Raw genomic sequence first — 23,572 nt, 5'->3', positions numbered from 1 at the left:
TTCCAGCCGGTCAACATCCTCTTTAAATTGTGCTGCCCTGGACTTCTGATGATGCAGCTTAGAATCACGTTAGTCTTTGTTTGCTGCTGCACCACAGCGTTGACTCATATTGAGCTTGTGGTTTACTAAAACCCCTGGATCCTTTTCACAGTTCTCTCTCTCTCTCTCTCTCTCTCTCTCTCTCCCTCTCCCTCTTGTCCACCCCCTGGCAGGTTCCCTTCAAGGCAACCTCCCTGCAGCAGGGGCCACCCCACCATGGCTGCCAAGGCCCCGTCCCTCTCCGAAGCCCTCACCAGCGGCTTCCTGACCTGCACCATCTGCCTGGAGCGCCTCCGCCGCCCCAAGATCCTTCCCTGCCTGCACAGCTACTGCCAGGAGTGCCTGCGGAAATTGGCAGGGGGCCGGAAGGAGCTTCAGTGCCCTGAGTGCCGTGAGCGGGTGGCCCTCCCAGAGGGGGGCGTGGGCGCCCTCCGGACCAACTTCTTCATCAACGGCCTGCTGGACCTGGTCCGCCCCACAGGGGAAGCAGAGCCCACCTGCAGCCTCTGTCCGCTCATCGGCCAGGAGACCAGCTGGCCGGCCGTCTCCCGCTGCCTGGACTGCGCCGACGACATGTGCCAGGACTGCGCCAGCGGGCACCGCTGCTCCCGCCTCACCCACCTCCACCGCGTGGTGGCCATGAAGGACTACCTCTCCGGAGAGCACGACGAGGAGATCCGGAAGCGCCAGGCGCTGCAGTGCAAGGAGCACACCGGCGAGGAGCTGCGCTTCTTCTGCACGCCTTGTGCCGTCGTCCTCTGCCGGGAGTGCCGGCTGGGGGCCCACCTCCAGCACCCTTGTCTGCCCCTGGCTGAGGCGGCCCAGGCCCGCCGGCCGGTCATCGTGGAGCTCCTGGCCGGGGTGGAGGAGACGGTGCAGGTCATCCGGACGGGGAGGGCCAGCCTGGAGAGGGAGGCTGCGCAGCTGCAGGTGCGCGAGGCTAGCATCCGGGATGCGGTGGAGCAGGCGTGCTCGCGGGCGGTGCAGCGGCTGCTGGCGCAGCAGGAGGAGGTCCTGGCCCAGCTGGCGGACTACGTGAAGGAGCGGCAGAAGGCCTGCCAGGCCCTCTGCTCTGATCTGGAGTTCCAAGAGCAGGTGGCCTCCAGCACCGTGGCCTTTGCCCAGAAGGTGCTGAGTCTGGGGAGGGAGGTGGAGATCGTCTCCCTGGAGCAGGTCATCTGTGAGCGTCTCAGGCATCTGCAGGGCTTCTCCTGGGAGCCGCTGGCCACCCGCCTGCCCTGCCTGGAGGTTGACGCTGAGATCGAGGGCAGCGGCCCCCGCCTGTTCCACCTGGAGTTCCGGGAGGAGAGCCCCACTGGAGTGCCAGAGGGCCCCCAGGAGGCGGCCACAAAAGGGGCAAAGAAAAAGAGGAGGAAGCAGCAGCAGCAAGTGCCGCCTGCCAAGGAGGGATCCCAGATGACTGTGCCTCCTCCCAAGGTCCCGGAAGCCCCCCTTCTGACACCCAAGCCTCTCTTCTCGTGTAGCTTCTGGGTCAAGACCCCCAGCGACAAGAAGCGTCCTCAGGTCACAGGGCTCTGCCCCTTTGGCTCTGGAGAGCTGCTGGTGGCCGATGAGCAAAACCAGAAGCTGAAGCGCTTCTCCCTGCAGGGGGAGTTCAAGGGCACTGTCCCCGTCCCCAGTGGCGTGGCCCCAGTCAGCGTGGCCGTTGTGGGCAGCAAGGTGGCCTTCACAGCCGGCTCCTGCCTCTACCTCCTGAACGGTGAAGGTGGCCTGGTGTGGCAGAAGGCCCTGCGAAGGGGGCAGGCCAGCCATGCCGTGGTGGGTCTGGGGGGAGACCGTATGGCAGTGTGTGTGGCTGGGCAGTTGGAGGTGTACGACCTGGAGGGGCGGCTGCTGGAGAAGATTGTGCCCGAGGGCAGTGGGGAGAGGTGCCTTGTCTTCCTGGCCAACCACAAGGACGGCTTTGTGGGCTCGGACTGGTACCGCCGCAGCGTGGTCCTGTTCACCAGGACGGGGCAGCTGGTGGCCGAGTGCTCTGAGGAGCAGCTGGGCGAGTGCCAGCCAGGAGCTGTTTGTGCCGATGCCACGGGCATCATCTACGTGGTCTTGAGGGAGCTGAACAAGGTGGTGGCCTTCTCCCCCAGCGGGGAGGATTTGGGGGCGTTCCTCACTGCCGAGAACAGCATCGACCGGCCGCGGGTGGTCACAGTGGCTAGGGAGGGGCGCTTTGCCGTGGCTCTGAGCAACGGCACCGTCCACATCTTCCGGATCAGGTATCAGGGCAAGTGAGACAGAGAAAGGGCAGGGTGTGTGTGTGTGTGTTGAAAGCTGTATGTCCCAGTGTTAATGACCCAAGGCAGACTGGTGTGCCATGGTCGCACAAGGTGAGCAATGGTGTGTGTAGGAGAGTAAAAGCAACAGTTCCTCCCACTTGCCCTCCTGTCTGGATTGGGTCGGCTCCCAGAGTTGTGCTTTACTTACCTGGGGTTGTTGTTCCCAAGGGCGGCCACCAGAGGGCAATGTGGAAATGATAGAACCTGGCATAGATCGCCTAACTGCCAAAGTTTACGTTCCTTTTGTTCTCCCACGTAAATCAGGGGCACGACAAAGTCCAGAGGATGTGAGGAATGATAATGCTGCTTTTTTCACCAAAAATACAAAAGGCTGCAACAGCTAGATATCGGCAGCAGCAGAGACCTGCTTACACTTATATTTAGACCAGCTTGCGGTCAGGATGCCCGTAAATGGGGCGGCCTGCAGCTGGAATACGGTTTTTTGTATACTTCAGCAGGTATAGAACTTGTTTACTTGTTTAGTCAGGATGTGGCTTTGTCTCTTGAGTCAATGTGTAAAAGCATAGAAGTAAAGGCAAAGGGACCCCTGACCATTAGGTCCAGTCGTGGCCGACTCTGGGGTTGCGGCGCTCATCTCGCTTTATTGGTGGTTTAACCCACAGTGCCACCCGCGTCCCTAAAAGCATAAAAAGCATGGAGCAAATAAGGAGAAAGGTAAACAGGAGGGGTGGTCCTCGAAATCAGAGTGATGGGAGATGTCGACAAAGGCGGGATATTAGTAGGGAAATTAGGCGGTCGTGATGAACTGCAAACCTTGCAGTACCCAGCCAGTGGGGAGACAAGGGAGGGACCCTGCGCTTCAGGTATAGGGAATATAAGCTTATGCTTTGTCAATTTTGGGTGTGCCTGCTTTGGACACCTGCTTTTGCAAGGACGTCTTGTATTCAATAAACTCTCTGCTTTTTCACCAATTTTATTCAGATTAAGGGATTAAGGGGGTGGGCATCATAACCTTCCAAAGTGCCTTTTCTGTTCTCAGGAGGAAACTCGGGGCTTGGCCAGGTGTTCTGCAAAAGGGTGGCAGAATCCATTACGCAGGAGGGCTCTCGGATTTGGCCGGCTGGTGTGGCCAGCTTCCAGCTGCTAAAAGGGGCATAACACAACACAACAGAGTGTGCGTAATTGGAGCGCGAATCTGAGAGTGTGGGGCACGATATTAAGCCTGAACGTTATATTCATTTGCACCCCAAGGAGACCATCACTGAGTGGGGATCCCGTCTGTGCCTTCCGGAACAATCTGACAGAAGAACATGCTTTGTAACTCTGCTGTGATCACCATCCTTCTCTCTTTTTCTATAAATATCATTCAATAATAAAACAAACGTCTATATTTGCATCTTTGCAAGAGAGAACAATTGTATATGAGCTGAAATAAAGAGTCTGGATAAAAACTGCCTGCAGTTCTGATATTTTTGTCCTGGGATGCCTTCAGATGGGAACTTAATATGTAAAATTGCCACAGAAACATCCTGTATGAGAAGCATAAACTCCACAGCAAACAGCTGCCTGGGAAACACCTCCCCCCCCATTTCTGAAGATGCAGAAACTCCACTGGGAGCAGCCAGAGAGTCTGGGAGCAGGAGCTCACCTGTTCAGAAATGGGGCAGAATCTCACCATGCAGCATATTGGAAACAACAATGATCAGTTATTTGTTTCATTCATTAATTTGGCACCCCAAAGCGATTTACAATATATTATAACAACTAAAAGAATTGCAAATATGGAAACTCTTCTTATATATATGAGAACAGTTCCAAACAACAATGCCTAAAATCAGTCTGATTCCAATGCTGATACCGGCTGGAATTGTTGCAGGAATATATGTATAGATGGGGGGGGGGTTGCTCCTCCAGCAGATACCATGCAAATGCAGCCCACTACCAAAATCAGCACACTCACTTTGTGACTTGTCCCCACAAAACACTTGGTCACAGTTTCTTCCTATCTATTCAAAGGGCCTTTGCTGCACGATACCAAATGTTGGAATTCACTGATCAATGGATCTCTGTACTGGCTCACTGGGAAAACTCCAGAAATTCATCTTGACCTGTGAGCTCAGCTCCTCAGCAGCCCCTCTGCCTGAGGGATAATCCCTGGCCTCCTGATACCTGAGTGCCAGACAGGTAGCCATTCCAGAAAGAACAAACCCAGATGAAGACAAGAGGGTTAACTTGGCTGGGAAACAGGGAAATGTAAATATCTCTTTTCTTACACTTGATGGGTGTTTGGTGGAGGGCAAGGGGAACCATGGGGCAGGGTCCAGGATGCTCAGATTCCGGCCACCAGACCTCCCCTTTCATGATATAACCGTGATGTAGTTTGGGGGGGGTTTAACATGGGGATGAGCAGCTAATAAAAGTTTGGGTTCTCTTTTGTTTGGGGCTTCCACCTTGTTCCACCTGGTGGCAGGTGGGAGTCCTGTGGCGACAGTCTTCAATCAAGACCAAGCCGACTGGCTGCTGTTTTGCTCTGGTCTTCCTGGCTGGTGTCCTTGTTTTTTGCCCAAGGGAGCCCTCACATTTCTCCTTTAACAGAATAAAGATTGCAGAATCATTGGAAAGGACCCTGAGAGTCATCTGGCAAACCACCCGCAGTTTCATTTCCTTCTGACCTTTGATGATTTCAATTCCACCTCTGTGGAACACCCACACGGACCATGCATGTGCGTTTGTGTGTATTCTCACACGCATAAACATACGTGCAATTCGGGATCTCTCTCTATGCAGGTGGTGGTGATGGCAGAATCATAGAATTGTAGATTTGGAGAGGACCCCCAGGGCACCCAGCCCAGGCCTCTGCAATGCAGGAATCATAGCCAGGATCCTGGAGGAGACTGCAGCCCCTAAAAGAAATATTCTGCCCCAACACAAGTGGGAGTTTTTAAGCCGCCCCCAGGAGACTCTGGGCTGCTGTTGCTTTGATACAGCCTGAGGAGAAGGCTGTTGAAGGCTCCTAGTGTTGCAGGAATTTATGTATAGGTTGGGGGTGTTTGCCCCTCCAGCAGATACCATGCACATGCAGCCCACTGCCAAAATCAGCACAATCACTTTTGTGACTTTTGTGATTTGTCCCCACAAAACACTTCATCACAGTTTCTTCCTATCTATTCAAAGGGCCTTTGCTGCACGATACCAAATGTAAGAATTCAGTGATAAATCCTTCGAAGACAGCGGTCCTATGGCTAGGTCGGGATGGCATGGGGATGAGGGACCAACTCCCTTCTCTTGCGGGGGCCCAATTAGTGCCATTGTCTTCCGTTAAGAGTTTGGGTGTAATCCTTGACGCCTCCCTTTCCATGGAGGCGCAGGTTACAGCAACAGCCAAGGCGACATTTTTCCACCTTCGCCGCATCAAGCAGTTGGTCCCTTACCTTTCCCGCCCCGACCTGGCCACAGTGATCCATGCGACGGTCATCTCCAGGCTTGACTACTGTAATTCGCTCTACGCGGGGCTGCCCTTGAAGCTGTCCCAGAAACTCCAGCGGGTGCAGAATGCTGCAGCAAGGCTCCTCACGGGGTCTCTGCCATGGGAGCATATTCACCCAGTGCTTTTCAAACTGCACTGGCTCCCGGTAGAATACAGGGTCAGGTTTAAGGTGCTGGTTTTGACCTTTAAAGCCCTTCACGGCCTAGGACCCTCGTACCTGCGGGACCGCCTCTCCTGGTATGCCCCACGGAGAGCCTCAAGGTCCATAAATAACAACACCCTTGTGGTCCCAGGCCCTAAGGAAGTTAGATTGGCCTCAACCAGAGCCAGGGCCTTTTCAACTCTGGCTCTGGCCTGGTGGAACGCTCTGCCTCATGAGACCAGGGCCCTGCAGGATCTGATTTCTTTCCACAGGGCCTGTAAGACAGAGTTGTTCCGCCTGGCCTTTGGCTTGGAGCCAGTTTGATTCCCTCCCTCCCTCTCTTTCTTTTTTATTTTCCTTCTCCTCCTGCGATGAGGCTACATTTTAATATTTTAATGTTCCATTATTTTAATGTTGTATTTTATTTTTGTTTTTAAGTTGTAATCATTAATCTTGTTTTATTATTACTTGTAAGCCGCTCTGAGCCTGGCCTTGGCTGGGGAGGGCGGGGTATAAATAAAAAATTATTATTATTATTATTATTAAATGTCTCTATGTACTGGCTCACTGGGAAAACTTCAGAAATGCATCTAGACCTGTGAGCTCAGCTCCTCAGCAGCCCCTCTGCCTGAGGGATAATCCCTGGCCTCCTGATACCTGAGTGCCAGACAGGTAGAAATTCCAGAAATAACAAACCCAGAGGAAGACAAAAGGGTGGGATTAATTTGGCTGGGAAACAGGGAAATGTAAATATCTATTTTGTTCCACTTGATGGGTGTTTGGTGGAGGGCAAGGGGAACCATGGGGCAGGGTCCAGGATGCTCAGATTCCTGCCACCAGACCTCCCCTTTCATGATGTCACCATGATGTATGAGTGATGTATGAGTACGTTTCCAAGCACAATTCAAAGTGTTGGTGTTGACCTTTAAAGCCCTAAATGGCCCAGTATACCTGAAGGAGCTTCTCCACCCACATCGTTCTGCCCGGACACTGAGGTCCAGCGCCGAGTGCCTTCTGGTGGTTCCCTCATTGTGAGAAGCAAAGCTACAGGGAACCAGGCAGAGGGCCTTCTCAGTAGTGGCGCCTGCCCTGTGGAACGCCCTGCCACCAGATGCCAAAGAGATAAATAACTGCCAAACTTTTAGAAGACATCTGAAAGCAGCCCTGTTTAGGGAAGTGTTTAACGTTTAATAGGTTATTGTATTCCCAGGGGAACTGAAGGAGGCAGTGGTGCGCCAGCTCTTAAAGAAAACATCATTACATCCATTAGATCTGTCCAATTACCGCCCAGTTTCCAATCTTCCATTCCTGGGTAAGGTGATTGAGAGAGCGGTTGCTGAACAGCTTGGTAGGTTTCTGGATGAAACATCGGCTCTGGATCCATTCCAGTCTGGCTTCCGCGCTGGTCATGGGACCGAGACGGCTCTGGTCGCCCTAACAGATGATCTCCGCAGGCTGCTGGATCGAGGCGGGTCGGGGCTGCTGATTCTTCTAGACCTGTCAGCAGCCTTCGACATGGTCGATCACGAACTCCTGGACCACCGCCTTGCCGACGTGGGGATCCAGGGCACAGTCCTTCAATGGCTGCGCTCATTTCTCTCTGGTCGGGGACAGAGGGTGGCGCTTGGGGGGGAATTGTCATCGCGCCACTCCTTGGTGTGTGGAGTGCCTCAGGGTGCGATACTCTCCCCGATGCTTTTTAACATCTTTATGCGCCCCCTCGCCCAGCTTGTCCGGAGTTTTGGGCTGGGTTGCCATCAGTATGCCGATGACACCCAACTCTATCTGTTGATGGATGGCCATCCTGACTCGGCCCCAGACACACTGATCAGATGCTTGGAAGCTGTGGCTGGATGGTTACGTGGGAGCCGGTTGAAGCTAAATCCTTTGAAGACAGAGGTCCTCTGGCTGGGACGGGGCGATATGGGATTGAGGGGGCAACTTCCATCTCTTGCGGGGGTGCAATTAGTGCCAGCATCGTCCGTTAAGAGTTTGGGTGTAATCTTCGATACCTCCCTTTCTATGGAGGCACAGATTGCAGCTATAACAAAGGCGGCATTTTTCCATCTCCGCCAAGCTAAGCAGTTGGCTCCTTACCTCTCTCGCCCTGACCTGGCCACTGTGATCCACGCGACGGTCACCTCCAGACTGGATTATTGTAACTCGCTCTACGTGGGGCTGCCCTTAAGACTGACCCAGAAACTCCAGCGGGTGCAGAATGCTGCAGCGAGACTCCTTACGGGGTCTTCGCTGCGAGATCACATTCATCCGGTGCTATATCAACTGCACTGGCTCCCGGTGGAGTACAGGATCAGGTTTAAGGTGCTGGTTTTAACCTTTAAAGCCCTATACGGCCTAGGACCCTCGTACCTACGGGACCGCCTCTCCTGGTATGTCCCACAGAAGAACTTACGGTCTGCAAATAAAAACATCCTGAAGATCCCAGGCCACAGAGAGGTTAGGCTGGCCTCAACTAGAGCCAGGGCTTTCTCGGCCGCGGCTCCAACCTGGTGGAACGCTCTGTCCCAAGAGACTAGGGCCCTGCGGGACCTGACATCTTTCTGGAGGGCCTGCAAGATAGAGCTGTTCCACCAGGCCTTTGGTCAGGGCGCAGCCTGACCCCCTCCTCTGGCAACCTGCACAGAATTTTGCTTAATGGTTGCCATCAATTTGATTTTAATTAATTTTTATAATGAAATGTTTTTAGAATGTTGGATTATTTTGATTGTTGTTAGCCGCCCTGAGCCCAGCTTCGGCTGGGGAGGGCAGGGTATAAATAAAATTCATTATTATTATTTATTATTAGTGTTTTGTTGGAAGCCACCCAGAGTGGCTGGGGAAACCCAGCCAGATGGGCGGGGTATAAATAAATTATTATTATTATTATTATTATTATTATTATTATTATTATTATTAATTCATTTGTAAGCAAGAAGGAACACAGTTGAGGACCCCCCCCCTTCAACCTAGGAACAAATCTGGCTTTGGGCATTTGGATATTTTTATTGACATTCCCTTGCCTTGTAACCATCTCTTGTTTAATCATTATGTCTATGCTATACATAGTTCCAGTCGCTACTTTCCACACAATCACATGCCTGTGGTTTATCCCCCCCCCCATTTTATTTCATGCCTGGTTTTGCAGATGTGGGAAGCTGATTTTGGGCACCCATCTGTCTCGGGAGACAATGGAGGAGTGCGCCTTCAGGGGTGAAGCCAAACTGTTGGAAGGTTGCAGCATCTGCTGGGGCTGCAGACACCGATACATGAGAGGAGTTTTTATTGCAGCAGGGGCAGATGAAGGCGTCCAGTTAGCTGCTGCAGAGGGACTGCCGCGTTTCTTCTCTCTGCGCTCCCCTTAAGTCGTCATTCCCACTCCCCCACCCCCAAAAATATTGCAGCTAAAAAGCCTTTTTATTTATGCTTTGCGCATATATATTTATATACAGGCAGGGGCAAATAAGACTTTTGGTGTACATTTAAAAAAAATAAAAATTGGTAACTGCCTCCCCATACGGTTAGCTGCCTTGAGCATTGTTTTAAGTCTTCATTTCCACTCCACCACCCCAAAAAATATTGTGGCTAAAATGTCTTTTTATTTAAGCTGTGCACATATATATATAAAAAGCAGAGACACCACCTTGCCGACAAAGGTCCGTATAGTTAAAGCTATAGTTTTCCCAGTAGTGATGTATGGAAGTGAGAGCTGGACCATAAAGAAGGCTGATCGCCGAAGAATTGATGCTTTTGAATTATGGTGCTGGAGGAGACTCTTGAGTCCCATGGACTGCAAGAAGATCCAACCTCTCCATTCTGACGGAAATCAGCCCTGAGTGCTCACTGGAAGGAGATAACTTAGATAACTCCTCGGGCGGGGTGGTCCAGCTTGGATGCCCCAAGAGGAGACGGGCTGCGAGGCTCAAAGGGAGCGAGGAGAGCCGAGACCTTTCATTGCGGAACCATCCCCGAGCCCCCCCCCGCGACCCCCTTGTCACAACCTCCCAGCCCCGCGGCGCCTTGCGCAAGGGGTGCCCAAACGTTTTTTCAAAGAGAGACAGATTTGATGAAGTGAACATGCGTGAGGGCCGACCAAAGCTTTCTATACGATTTTACCCCAGTGTTGTTGAACTTTTTTGGAAAAACGTAAAAGGCGGATCTACACGGATCCTCATGAATTCATATGATTTTTTCATTCAAATTAAATAAAACCACCATGATACTGTAGACCATGTCTTACTCTGTAGAAAGCATCAAAAAAATCACGCATCCACTGTTTCGGGGGGGCGCAGGGGCGCAAAAACATGGTTAAAAAACACGGATCCTCATGGATCCTCATGATTTTTCCACTAGATCAGCCCAAACTCACCATCAGATCAAAGATCATGGCCATGGGCACAGCATCCACCACAAAAATCACGGATCCACGGCTTCCTGGTGAAACCGTGGCCCAAAAACGTGGTTTTGAAGCACGGATCTTCATGGATCCACACGCTTTTTGCATCGGGCCAACCCAAACTCACCGTCAAATCACACATCATTCCCAGGGGCACAGCATCCACCACAAAAATCACGGATCCACGGCTTCCTGGCCATACCGTGGCCCAAAAACGTGGTTCCGGACCACGGATCCTCATGGATCTTCATGCTTTTTGCATTGGGCCACCCCAAACACACTGTCAAATCACACATCATAGCCAGGAGCACAGCCTGCACCACAAAAAACACAGATCCACGGCTTCCTGGCCACTCCATGGCCCAAAAAGGTGGTTTTCAAGCACGGATCCTCATGGATCCTCACGCTTTTTGCATTGGGACAACCCAAACTCACTGTCAAATCACACATCATTCCCAGGGGCACAGCTTACACCACAAAAAACTCAGATCCACGGCTTCCTGGACACTCCATGGCCCAAAAACGTGGTTTTCAAGCACGGATCCTCATGGATCCTCACGCTTTTTGCACTATATCAGCCCAAAGTCACCGTCAAATCACACATGATTTGCAGGGGCACAGCATCCACCACAAAAATCACGGATCCACGGCTTCCTGGCCACTCCATGGCCCAAAAACGTGGTTTTCAAGCACGGATCCTCATGGATCCTCACGCTTTTTGCATTGGGCCAACCCAAACTCACCGTCAAATCACACATCATTCCCAGGGGCACAGCATCCACCACAAAAATCACAGATCCATGGCTTCCTGGCCACGCCATGGCTCAAAAACGTGGTTTTCAAGCACGGATCCTCATGGATCCTCACACTTTTTGCATTGGGACAACCCAAACTCACTGTCAAATCACATATCATGGCCAGGGGCACAGCCTGCACCACAAAAATCACGGATCCACGGCTTCCTGGCCACTACATGGCCCCAAAACGTGGTTTTCAAGCACGGATCCACATGGATCCTCACGCTTTTTGCACTATATCAGCCCAAACTCATCGTCAAATCACACATGATTTCCAGGGGCACAGCCTGCACCACAAAAATCACGGATCCACGGCTTCCTGGCCACTCCATGGCTCAAAAACATGGTTTTGAAGCACGGATCCTCATGGATCCTCACGCTTTTTGCATTGGGCCAACCCAAACTCACCGTCAAATCACACATCATGTCCAGGGGCACAGCATCCACCACAAAAAACTGAGATCCACGGTTATCTGGCAGTGGCATGGCCCAAAAACGTGGTTTCGAAGCATGGATCCTCATGGATCCTCACACTTTTTGCACAAGACCAGCCCAAAGTCACCATCAGATCAAACATCATGGCCATGGGCACAGCATCCACCAGAAAAATAACGGATCCACGGCTTCCTGGCCATACCGTGGCCCAAAAACGTGGTTCCGGACCACGGATCCTCATGGATCTTCATGCTTTTTGCATTGGGCCACCCCAAACACACTGTCAAATCACACATCATAGCCAGGAGCACAGCCTGCCCCACAAAAATCATGGACCCACGACTTCCTGGTAAATCCATGGCCCGAAAACGTGGTTTTGAAGCACGGATCCTCATGGATCCTCACGCTTTTTGCATAGAGCTACCCTAAACTCACTGTCATGTCACACATCATGTCCAGGGGCACAGCCTGCACCACAGAAAACTCAGATCCACGGTCATCTGGCAACGGCATGGCCCAAAAACGTGGTTTTGAAGCATGGATCCTCATGGATCCTCACGCTTTTTGCACTAGATCAGCCCAAATTCACCGTCAAATCACACATCATGGCCAGGGGCACAGCCTGCACTACAAAAAACTGAGATCCATGGCTTCCTGGCCACACCATGGCCCAAAAATGTGGTTTCAAAGCACGGATCCTCACGGATCCTCACACTTTTTGCATTGGGCCAACCCAAACACACTGTCAAATCACACATCATGGCCAGGGGCACAGCCTGCACCACAGAAAACTCGGATCCACGGCTTCCTGGCCATACCGTGGCCCAAAAACGTGGTTTTGAAGGACGGATCCTCATGCTTTTCACATTGGGACAACCCAAACTCACCATCAGATCACACATCATGTCCAGGGGCACAGCCTGCACCACAAAAAACTCAGATCCACGACTTCCTGGCAACACCAGGGCCCAAAAACATGGTTTTGAAGGACGGATCCTCATGGATCCTAACGCTTTTTTCATTGGGCCAACCAAAACTCAACGGCAAATCACATATCATAGCCAGGGGCACAGCCTACACAACAAAAAACTCGGATCCACGGTTATCTGGCAACGCCATGGACCAAAAACATGGTTTCGAAGCACGGATCCTCATGGATCCTCATGCTTTTTGCACTAGATCAGCCCAAACTCACCATCAAATCACACATCATGGCCAGGGGCACAGCCTGCACCACAAAAATCACGAATCCATGGCTTCCTGGCCACTCCATGGCTCAAAAACATGGTTTTGAAGCATGGATCCTCATGGATCATCACACTTTTTGCATTGGGGAACCCCAAATTCACCCTTTATTCACATATCTTGTACATAACCACAGATCTGACCACAAACATCATGGATCTACTGCTTCATGGCCCTGGCCAGATGCTACCCTGGATATATTGGCCAATTTTTAGGTGGGTGTGCTGGGATGGAGGAAACGTAGTCGGCTGAATCTCTATCCTTTAAAGATGGGCGTCCAATGGCTGGGCCAGAATAATTTCAGTTTGGTTTGCCAGCTCCCAGCTCTTCATGGGGCGCAATAGTCACCTGTAGCTGCCATCAGGAGTCCCTGTGTGATCCTGGATGCTTCTGTCTCTATGGAGGCATTGGTCACAAATGTAGCCAAACTAGAATTTTCGAATCTATGTCAGGTTAGGCAATCGGTACCGTACCTGTCCCTTTCCAACCTAGCCATGGTGATCCATGCAGTAGTCACCTGCATACAGTGGTACCTCGCAAGACGAATGTCTCGCAAGACGGAAAACTCGGAAGACGAAAGGGTTTTTGGTTTTTTGAGCTGCTTCGCAAGACAATTTTCCCTATGGTCTTGCTTCGCAAGACGGAAACGTCTTGCAAGTTTGTTTCCTTTTTCTTAACACCGTTAATACAGTTGCGACTTGACTTCGAGGAGCAACTCGTAGCACGCGGTGTGGTAGCCTTTTTTGAGGTTTTTGAAGACTTTGGTGATTTTTGAAGCTTTTCCAAAACTTTTCCGACACCGTGCTTCGCAAGACGAAAAAAATCGCAAGACGACAAAACTTGCGGAACAAATTAATTTCATCTTGCGAGGCACCACTCTACTAGACTACTTTAACTTGCTGTACACCTGAGCCGGGGAGTGCAGGGTATAAATGTGTGTGTGTGTGTGTGTGTGTGTGTGTGAGAGAGAGAGAGAGAGAGAGAGAGAGAGAGAGAGAGAGAGAGAGAGAGAGATATGCAGGGCTACCCTTGAGACTGCTCCAGAAACTCCAAATGGTCTAAAATGCAGATGCATGAGTTCTTACTTGGACTTTGTGGAGAGCCCACATTCAGTTGGTTGTTCATCAGCTGGATTGGCTCCAGGTGGAGTATCAAATCAGGTTCAATGTTTTGGTGCTAATCTTTAAAGCCCTAAACAGTCTGTGACCTTTCTTATCTGTGGGAATTATCTTCCAATACACCCCCATGAGTGTGACGCTCATCTAACAACAACCTACTGGTGGTCCCTGGCCCAAAACATATCCAGCTGTCCTCAACCAGAGCCAGAGCCTTTTTGGTGGAACACTTTGTCTAATGAGACCAGGGCTCAGTGCAATCTATCTCAGTTCTCTCACTTGTCATGGTGAGTGGGCTTGCACATTCCTATGACCCTTGTGAGCGAAGCCGTTGGGAATCTCGTACTCCCAGCAGGGTCACCCAAGGTGGTAAGGTCAAAGAAAATTAAATATGCTCAGAGTCCTGTAGTGATTTCATGCTCTTTATTGCAGCTTGTAAAACAGTGACTGAATTTCCCCCAAAACCTCAGGCTTTTATATACATTATTTACACAATGAGTCCCGTCTGACTGGCTGATTCTGCTTCCCTCCTGGAGCCTGATTGGTCTTTTCCTGCAAGCCAGTCAGTTCTTGCATTCTAGGATCCTACTTGCCTATTGTTCTAGGATCCAAGCTTAGTACATAACAGGGAAGGAGCTAGACAAAGAATGATCCAAGAAGTCCTCAACGGCAGAACAGACGGGTGATAACAAGCAGTGTGTTACAACGGCTGTGAAGGCAGATGAAGGCTGCAGCAGATAGGATCCACCAGTTCGTCGTGACTACTCATGCCATCAGAACAGAGCCCTACTGCGAAGACTGTGCGTTGGTCAGTGTGCACTGATCTACACACATAAAACAAAGTCACGCACAGGCATCTTCCAAAAACCCAACCCAACCCCCCAAAACCCTCCCCCCATGGCGATCACTAAATGGCTACGGGGGCAGGAATGTGAAGCCCCTAGTCATGAACCGACACATGGGCGTTCAGTCGTTCTGACTCAAGGAATGAGGCAGTTGAGCAGCTCAGCAGCTGTATCCATGACTGAGCAGCCCCTTTTAGGATCCACTATGCTCACCCCGAAAAGGGGAAGGGGCTGGAAACAGTGCCCTAAACATAGTATGCCTCCCTTTTTCCCTGACTGGATTACCGCGCCCAGGTGGAATCTCTTTTCCCGTAGTTTGAATCCATTATTCTGCATCCTAGTCTCTAGAACAGCAGAAAACAATCTTGCTCCCTCTTCAACATGACATCCCTTCAAATATTTAAACATGGCTATCATGTCACTCCTTAATCTTCTCTTCTCTAGATTAAACAAATCCAGCTCCCTAATTCTCTCCTCATAGGGCTTGGATTCCAGACCTTTTACATTTTGGTCACCCTCCTCTGGACATGTTCCAGCTTGACAATATCCTTCTTCAACTGGACACAGTATTTCAGGTGTGGTCTGACCAACCAGAATAGTGTGGTAGCATTCCTTCACTTGATCTAGACACTATACTCCTATTGATGCAGCCCAGAATTGCATTGGCGTTCTTAGCTGCCACATCACACTGTTGACTCATATTCAGCTTGTGGTGGACTAAGACTCCCAGATCCCTTTCACTGGTACTGTTGTCAAGCCAAGTGTCCCCCACCTGTGCATTTCATTTTTTCTATCCAGGTGTAGTACCTTACATTTCTCCCTATTGAACTCCATATTGTTGGTTTTGGCCCAGCTCTCTAGGCTATTCAGGTCATTTTGAATTCTGACCCTGTCCTCTGGTGTATTAGCAACTCCTCCCAGTTTGCAGTCATTTGCAAATTTGATTAGCACGCCCTCTATTCCATCATCCAAATCATTTATAAAAATATTGAATAGCACCAGGCCCAGGACAGAACCTTGTGGAACCCCAATAGTCATTTTTTTCTAGGATGAAGGTGAGCCACTGATGAGCAATCTTTGGGTTCAGCCCGTCAACCAATTACAAATCCACCTAACAGTAGCTTTGTCTGGCCCACATTTTACTGGTTGTTTTGCAATAATATCATGGGGGACCTTTTCAAAGGCCTTACCAAAGTCAAGGTAAGCTGGTACAAGGGAAAGCAGGATTGTAATTACCGTAAAAATTACTGATCACTTTGGATCAGCAGTCTCAACCTAACCCGCTATGTGGGGAGAGCCACATGTTCCTTTGGAAGGCAAGTGGAATACAGTGTGATATACTGACAGCTGTTTTAAAAGATGTATCTGTAACTTAAAATCCAGTATCAGGAAAAAACAAAAATAGATGGTCCCTGTGTGGATAGTCATGTTTGCATGATGGGGCCACCTCCAGTGACCATGTGGCCTGATATAAGAGGGTTCTAAAATCAGTCCTGAAAGTAGACTGATTGAGAATGACACACTCATAGCTTTTGCTCTGCCATTAACAAGGTGAGCTGAAGCAAATTATTGCCTCCCTTTGGGCTTAGCAATATTTCCTACAGCATTCTTGTTGAAGGGCATTGGAGAGTTAGGTGAGGGTCACTTTTCTGTTTTTCCATCAAGCCCCCAGACAAGAATGCTACGGCATCAGCCCCAAACACTCAGTCTCATAACAAAAAATACTCAACGGAGTTAGGGCTGAGGGTAGGGGAAGTACAATCATGATCTTTACAGTCCTCTAGAAGCTGACCCTTTTGGTCATTGTGGTCATGGAGCCAAATATCTGTTCCCAAGTTTAAAGATCTAAACAAGTAAAGAACAAGCTTGCCCTTTACATGCAAAAGCCCTGAAATTCAGCCCATTGGGCAACGGATCATGGGGCTGGGAGGAGGGAGGTAAGGACTAGCACCTTCTCTGCCCTCCACCTCCAACAGCTACACCTGAAAGATTCATGATGGGGTTCGATTTGAGAAGCTGAATGTTTATAAAGGCACTTAGCCAATTTCTGCCACAGAAATTCTGAACAGAAACACTCTGCAGGATCAGCCCCCAAAAGAAACTGCTCTATGGTCTCTGTGTTGGGAAATGGGAACAGATCTTGCTCATCACCAACCTTCCCTCCACAAATCAGTATCACTACGAGGCTGAACTGAACAGCTTGCTCCAGAGTTTTAAGAGATACGTTTCTGTGGTGTAGTGGTTAAGAGGGGTGGACTCTAATCTGGTGAGCTGGGTTCGCTTCCCTGCTCCTCCACATGCAGCTGCTGGGTGACCTTGGGCCAGTCACTTCTCTCTGAACTCTCTCAGCCCCACCTACCTCACAAGGTGTCTGTTGTGCGGGTGGAAGGGAAAAGAGATTTTTAGCCACTTTGAGACTTCTTCAAGTAGAGAAAAGCAGGATATAAAAACTAACTCCATAAATAAGAATTCTATGGAAAAGGACCATCCCTGCCATGATGATGAAAACTATATGCTTGGATTTTGCTGTATTATACCAACCTGTGGAATATGACAGTTCGCAGTTTCAAAATCTATTTGGCCACAGTGGATTGACAGTCTGGACACACGAAAACCTCTGGAAGATCTTTTGAATCAATGCCTATGCGAAAGCAGTGGTACCAGTCCTTGCAGTTTCCTTCACAGTAAACCATAGTTAGGTCACCACTGGGCCTCCTGCACCCTTCCTTCAAGAAACATAGTGACCAGCAGCCTTCGAACAAGGAAGGTAAAATATCTGAGCAATAGGTTAGTGTATCCTTCCATCCCTCTGGGCATGATCGAGACACAGTAATGTAACTCTCGTTCAAGATTTGTCTCTTTGGGAGGAACAGCATCAATTTCCACTTGAAAATATTTGTCTTGTCTTTCGAAATAGGTTTTCCCACAGGAACGGGGTGTCAGAGACAGAAATAATCGGAGAGGTTCATTGACTGTGAATGGAATATTTTGACAGATAACTAAAGAAGAGAAATAAACTGATTCCAATGTTGCCTTTTGCATTCTAATGAAACAAAATATCTGAAAAATGAAAGTAATTTTCCTTTGCTGGACTTGCCTTAAAGAAATGGATACAAATAGAAATTGCTTCCTCTAGAGGGAGCCTGTTAAATTGTTGCTACAGTCTACTTGAGGACTCAACAACTGTCAGATTAAGATCGTGGGACCAGACTTGTTTGACCTTGATTAAGTATGAGCAGGAAGGAAGTTTGGGTGCTTGCTTTATGCAAGACAAATGCCTTGCTGGAACAGATGCATGAAAAGATGGATTTGATGAATGAGAAAATGGACTTGGTGACTGTTGTGGTTAATAACTGTGGACAAGCAGGGAATATTGAGAGAGAAACCATTCAAGGACCAACCTATGAACCTGTATTGACTGGGCAAGTGCAGAAGATAATGGAGGAGGATGTGGCCGCATCTCAAACATTACAAATGGAGAGACCCGAGGCCCTACAGGAGCATAAACCGCTGTCATTGAAGATTGAAGTTGGAGTGGGCCAGGGGGAGTCTGGAGCTGAGGAGGTTCTTAACTTTGGAGAGACTTTGAAATATGCTTTTAAATATCTTTTGGAGTACACTGATGACTGTGGAGAGTGGAACTGTGGGGAATGGGCGGCTTTGATGAAGGGAGATGGAGACAATTTTGGATTTGAATCCCCCAGAGATCTGCTCCCCAATGAGAAAGGGAAGAAATTAAGAAAGAGACCAACAATCGACAAGGAAAAGGGCAAGTATAAACAAAAAGAAGAAGATTTGCAGAAGGGGCATGGAAGAGACTTAAGAGCCTCGGACATAAGACTTCCAGGTTGATGGACTAGATGGAATGGACAGTAAGGACTGACACGACCCGGGACCAGGAAGAAGAGACGCTGGATGAAGATTGGAAGAAAATTTATAAAGAAAACTTTTGATTGGGGGAATTAGCCTAAAATGAATGAATATTAGGGAAAATGTTAGAAGGAAACTATATGACTCTAGCAGAATATATCAGGAGTTATGGATAACTGAGCATTAAGTTTTAAGCCTTAAGGCGTTTTATGGTAAGACAAGGTTAAATAAATTAAGGTAATTTGAATAACAGAATATGGGGAAAGATGGAAAGGATCTGTTGAGTTAAATAATAGGTTAAATTGATAAGATAAATTATTTAACAAAAATTGAGAAAGATGGAAAGAATTTGCTGAAATAATTAACTAAACTAGAATACAAAAAGGGAGGTGTGAGGAGGTCAATGAAACAAGCAAATGGAAGTTGGAGATATGTAACCCGGGATTTGTGTTTTTTGTTTTATTTCCTTTTTTGCCGTATTGTTGTATTGGTTTTTATGTTTTTGCGTTTTTCTCTCTTTTTTTTCTCTTTTCATGTACTGTAGTTGTTCTCTATTTTCTTTTTTTTGTAATTTTGAAATTATTAATAAATATTACTTTTTTTAAAAAAAGGTTTCCTCACAGTACTGTATTATTTCTTTTGCAATCCAGGGTCTAATGGCAGCCATATCCTTTTGTATGAACTGTAATTGGATGTTATTGCATCAATCACAGAGTGGTTCAATCCATGTTTGGAATCTAGATAGAACATGGTCTTCCTTTTAAAAATGATTACTATCAGTATCCAGTGGACTTCTCTGTCATTTACTGGAATAATCAAAACATCTTTCTTTAGCACTCCAAATCTCAAACAGTTCTTCAGAGCTTGCACTGGCAATCTTTGACATATCTGCATGAAGTGGCAAGTATGGTAAGTGGGAAAATTGTTCCATCATGACCTAGCTCTTTGGCCATGATCACCCTGGAGGCAAGAAAGGCATCTATTATGCGATCATTTATCCAGTTTGATCCTTTCAGTGTGGTTATGTCATAGTCATACACACGGATGTTGCCAACTGAACCCACAAGTCCCATGGTTTGTAGACTGAGTGTGGGGAAGGTACAGCTGTGCCATGGGGAAACTGATGTACAAATCAGTGATTTGTCCAAACACTTCTCACTTTGTGTTGAGAATATGGGGCTGCTATCAAAAGAATCAATATTGGTCACTGTTAAATCCTCTTTCCCACTTTTTGGAGTGGAGGTCATCTGAGGCTGAGTGCTTTCCAGGTGTCTCATAGTCAGTTGGTGATCTTAAGGAGTCAAACCCCTCAGCAGCCTGCACTGAGTCAGCTGCTGGAGCTACTGTTATCTTTTCCTGCAGCCTGGGGAACTTTCTTCCCGATCTACTCTTCTGTCTTTTATTTCACTTCAACTCTGTGAGCTGCAACTGGCAAGGCTTCCCTGGTTCTGGTGGCATGCTGATAGATTTTGTGGCAGCTATAATATGGTAACAAGTCCTGGCTGATGGGTGCGCACACAATGTCATGTACGGACTGTGCATGCATGGCAGCCCGTATGGCCGCTGTGCGTGTGGCAGCCCGTATGGTCGCCAGGAGAGCGGCTGCCCATACAGCCTGTATGACCGCCATGAGAGGGGCTGCCTGTATGGACGCTACGCGAGCAGCAGCCTGTACAGTCACCGCGAGAGCAGCTGCCCATATGGCCCATACGGTCGCTGCGAGAGGGGCTGCCTGTACAGTTGCCGCAAGAGCGGCAGCCCACATGGACGCCGCACAAGTGGCAGCCGGTACAGCGACCGTACTGTCACTCTCCCCCCAGCATGGCACCCCGGGGCACCATCACCCCGCTGCCCCTTCATAAGTCCCTGCAGTCAATCAAATGTACTATGAACAATCTGAAGTCATGCTGGGCACAATTCACCACTAATCCTGTTCTTTTTCTAAAAACACGTGGTGGACTCCAGGAAAGCTGTCAGCAGGCACCATGATGCCCATGGGCACCACGTTGGAAACCCCCTATTTCAAAGTTTGCACTGACAAAATCTGTTGGCAAGAAAACTTGCAGTTAAACCTCCATTTATAATTACCACCCCCGCAAAGCAACCAACTTTTGTCCCAGAACCATTTGTAGCTGAATTGACGCGAGACAGGTGATTGTTTTTCATGGTTACTTTGGTGGTCTCCATCTAGTTGGTTTGATAATTAACATTCACAGGTAAGATCATCACAATCTCTGCCTTGGATATTCTTGAGGTTTAGCAGCGTCAAAAATTTCCAGGTGCTGTTCTTCACAGTGGAAGCTATGAATATGAATGTCATTTTAATTCAATGTTCTTGCTAATGCAGAACCATTTCAGATAGTGTTTGTATTTCGGTCATTCCATGGACATTGGTGTGATCTTACAATATAATTTGGTGGAGTCCATTTAACAATCATGCCAATCCATGAGGATTAAAGTATTTAATATAGTGTTTGTTCCTTGGCTGTGCTCTGTGGTTTTTGTGGTTCATTCTGTGGTCATATACATCATGTGTGATTTGATAGTGATTTCAGGGTGACCAAACATAAAAAACCTAAGGATCCATGGGGATCTGTGCTTCATGAGAATCTTTTTACAGCATGGCAGTGCCCCAAAGTGATCTGGCCATGAGCAGCATAGGTGGTCGGGTAATGAATATGGGGCGACCAAGAAAACTGTGGAGCCGTAAATTTTAAAAATAAATATATATATTCAATTTTATAAGGATAGGGAAGTACAGAAAGGGAAAAGGGGGAGGGGATAGATATATAGATAGATTAGAAATTTAAAAGACCTATAAAGATTATCAAATCCTACAAAGTACTACTACTACTACTACTAATATATTTGTACCCTGCCCATCTGGCTGGGTTTCCCCAGCCACTCTGGGTGGCTTCCCAAAAAAAAAATGAAATAAAAATACATTAAAAAGTCACACATTAAAAACGTCCCTAAACAGGGCTGCCGTCAGATGTCTTCTAAATGTCAGGTAGTTGTTTATCTCTTTGACATCTAATGGGAGGACATTCCACAGGGCAGGCGCCACTACCAAGAAGGCCCTCTGCCTGGTTCCTTGTCGCTTTGCTTCTCACAGTGAGGGAACCACCAAAAGGCCCTTGGTGCTGGACATCAGAGTCTGGGCAGAACAATGGGCGTGGAGATGCTCCAAAAGCATGAGGATCCATGAGGATGCGTGCTTCAAAACCATGTTTTTGGGCTATGGAGTTGCCAGGAAGCCGTGGATCCGAGTTTTTTGTGGTGCAGGCTGTGCCCCTGGACTTGATGTGTGATTTGACAGTGAGTTTGGCCTGGCCCAATGCGAGAAGCGTAAGGATCCATGAGGATCCGTGCTTCAAAACAACGTTTTTGGGCCACGGTATGGCCAGGAAGCCGTGGATCTCAGTTTTTTGTAGTGCAGGCTGTGCCCCTGGCCATGATGTGTGATTTGATGTTGAATTTGGGCTGATCTAGTGCAAAAAGCGTGAGGATCCATGAGGATCCGTGCTTCAAAACCACGTTTTTGGGCCACGGTATGACCAGGAAGCCGTGGATCCGTGATTTTTGTGGTGCAGGCTGTGCCCCTGGCTATGACGTGTGATCTGACGGTGAGTTTGGGTTGGCCCAATGCGAAAAGCGTGAGGATCCGTGAGGATCCGTGCTTCAAAACCACATCTTTGGGCCATGCCGTTGCCAGATAACCGTGGATCTGAGTTTTCTGTGGTGCAGGCTGTGCCCCTGGACATGATGTGTTATTTGACAGTGAATTTGGGGTGGCCCAATGCAAAAAGCGTTAGGATCCGTGAGGATCCGACGTTCAAAACCACGTTTTTGGGCCACGGTATGGCCAGGAAGCCATGGATCCGTGATTTTCATGGTGCAGGCTGTGCCCCTGGACATGATGTGTGATTTAACGGTGCGTTTGGGCTGGTCTTGTGCAAAAATCATGAGGATCCATGAGGATCCGTTCTTCAAAACCACGTTTTTGGGCCACGGAGTGGCCAGGAAGCCATGGATCCGTGATTTTCATGGTGCAGGCTGTGCCCCTGGACATGATGTGTGATTTAACGGTGCGTTTGGGTTGGCCCAATGCGAAAAGTGTGAGGATCCATGAGGATCCGTGCTTCAAAACCACGTTTTTGGGTCACGGTATGGCCAAGAAGCCGTGGATCCGAGTTTTTTGTGGTGCAGACTGTGCCCATGGACATGATGTTTGATTTGGCAGTGAGTTTGGGGTGGCCCAATGCAAGAACTGTGAGGATCCGTGAGGATCCATGCTTCGAAACCACGTTTTTGGGCCATGGTGTGGCCAGGAAACCGTGGATCTGAGTTTTTTGTGGTGGATTCTGTGCCCCTGGGAATGATGTGTGATTTGACGGTGATTTTGGGTTGGCCCAATGCAAAAAGCGTTAGGATCCATGGGGATCTGTGGTTCGGAACCACGTTTTTGGGCCACGGTATGGCCAGGAAGCCGTGGATCCATGATTTTTGTGGTGGATGCTGTGCCCCTGGCCATGTTGTTTGATCTGATGATGACTTTGGGCTGATCTTGTGCACAAATCATGAGGATCCATGCTTCAAAACCACGTTTTTGGGCCACGGTATGGCCAGGCAGGCGTGGATCTGAGTTTTTTGTGGTGCAGGCTGTGCCCGTGGCTATGATATGTGATTTGATATTGAGTTTGTGTTGGCCCAATGCAAAAGCGTGAGGATCCATGAGGATCCGTGCTTCAAAACCACGTTTTTGGGCCACGGTATGGCCAGGAAGCCGTGGATCTGTGATTTTTGTGGTGGATGCTGTGCCCCTGGGAATGATGTGTGATTTGACGGTGAGTTTGGATTGGCCCAATGCAAAAAGCGTGAGGATCCATGAGGATCCGTGCTTGAAAACCACGTTTTTGGGCCACGGAGTGGCAAGGAAGCCGTGGATC

The 23,572-nt window shown here is 48.9% G+C and overlaps 1 protein-coding gene across 2 annotated transcripts; it reads left to right on the top strand.

Moving 5' to 3' along the window:
* The first annotated feature begins 216 nt into the window (after window positions 1–216).
* On the top strand, window positions 217–3,744 carry LOC128400115 (E3 ubiquitin-protein ligase TRIM56-like). 2 transcript variants are annotated; one of them, XM_053362133.1, is made up of 2 exons: window positions 217–2,791; window positions 3,546–3,744. In XM_053362133.1, the coding sequence occupies exon 1, from the start codon at window positions 256–258 to the stop codon at window positions 2,287–2,289; it is 2,034 nt and encodes a 677-aa protein (XP_053218108.1). In that variant the 5' UTR covers window positions 217–255; the 3' UTR covers window positions 2,290–2,791; window positions 3,546–3,744. The 2 variants fall into 2 exon arrangements, with proteins under 2 accessions (XP_053218108.1, XP_053218107.1); XM_053362132.1 differs by having other exon boundaries at window positions 3,334–3,744.
* The last annotated feature ends 19,828 nt before the right edge of the window (window positions 3,745–23,572 follow it).

Source organism: Podarcis raffonei, chromosome 13, assembly GCF_027172205.1.
Source record: "Podarcis raffonei isolate rPodRaf1 chromosome 13, rPodRaf1.pri, whole genome shotgun sequence".
NCBI classification, from domain to species: Eukaryota; Metazoa; Chordata; class Lepidosauria; order Squamata; family Lacertidae; genus Podarcis; species Podarcis raffonei.
Note: the sequence above shows the minus strand (reverse complement) of the source record. Positions and strands in the feature narration are given on the sequence as shown.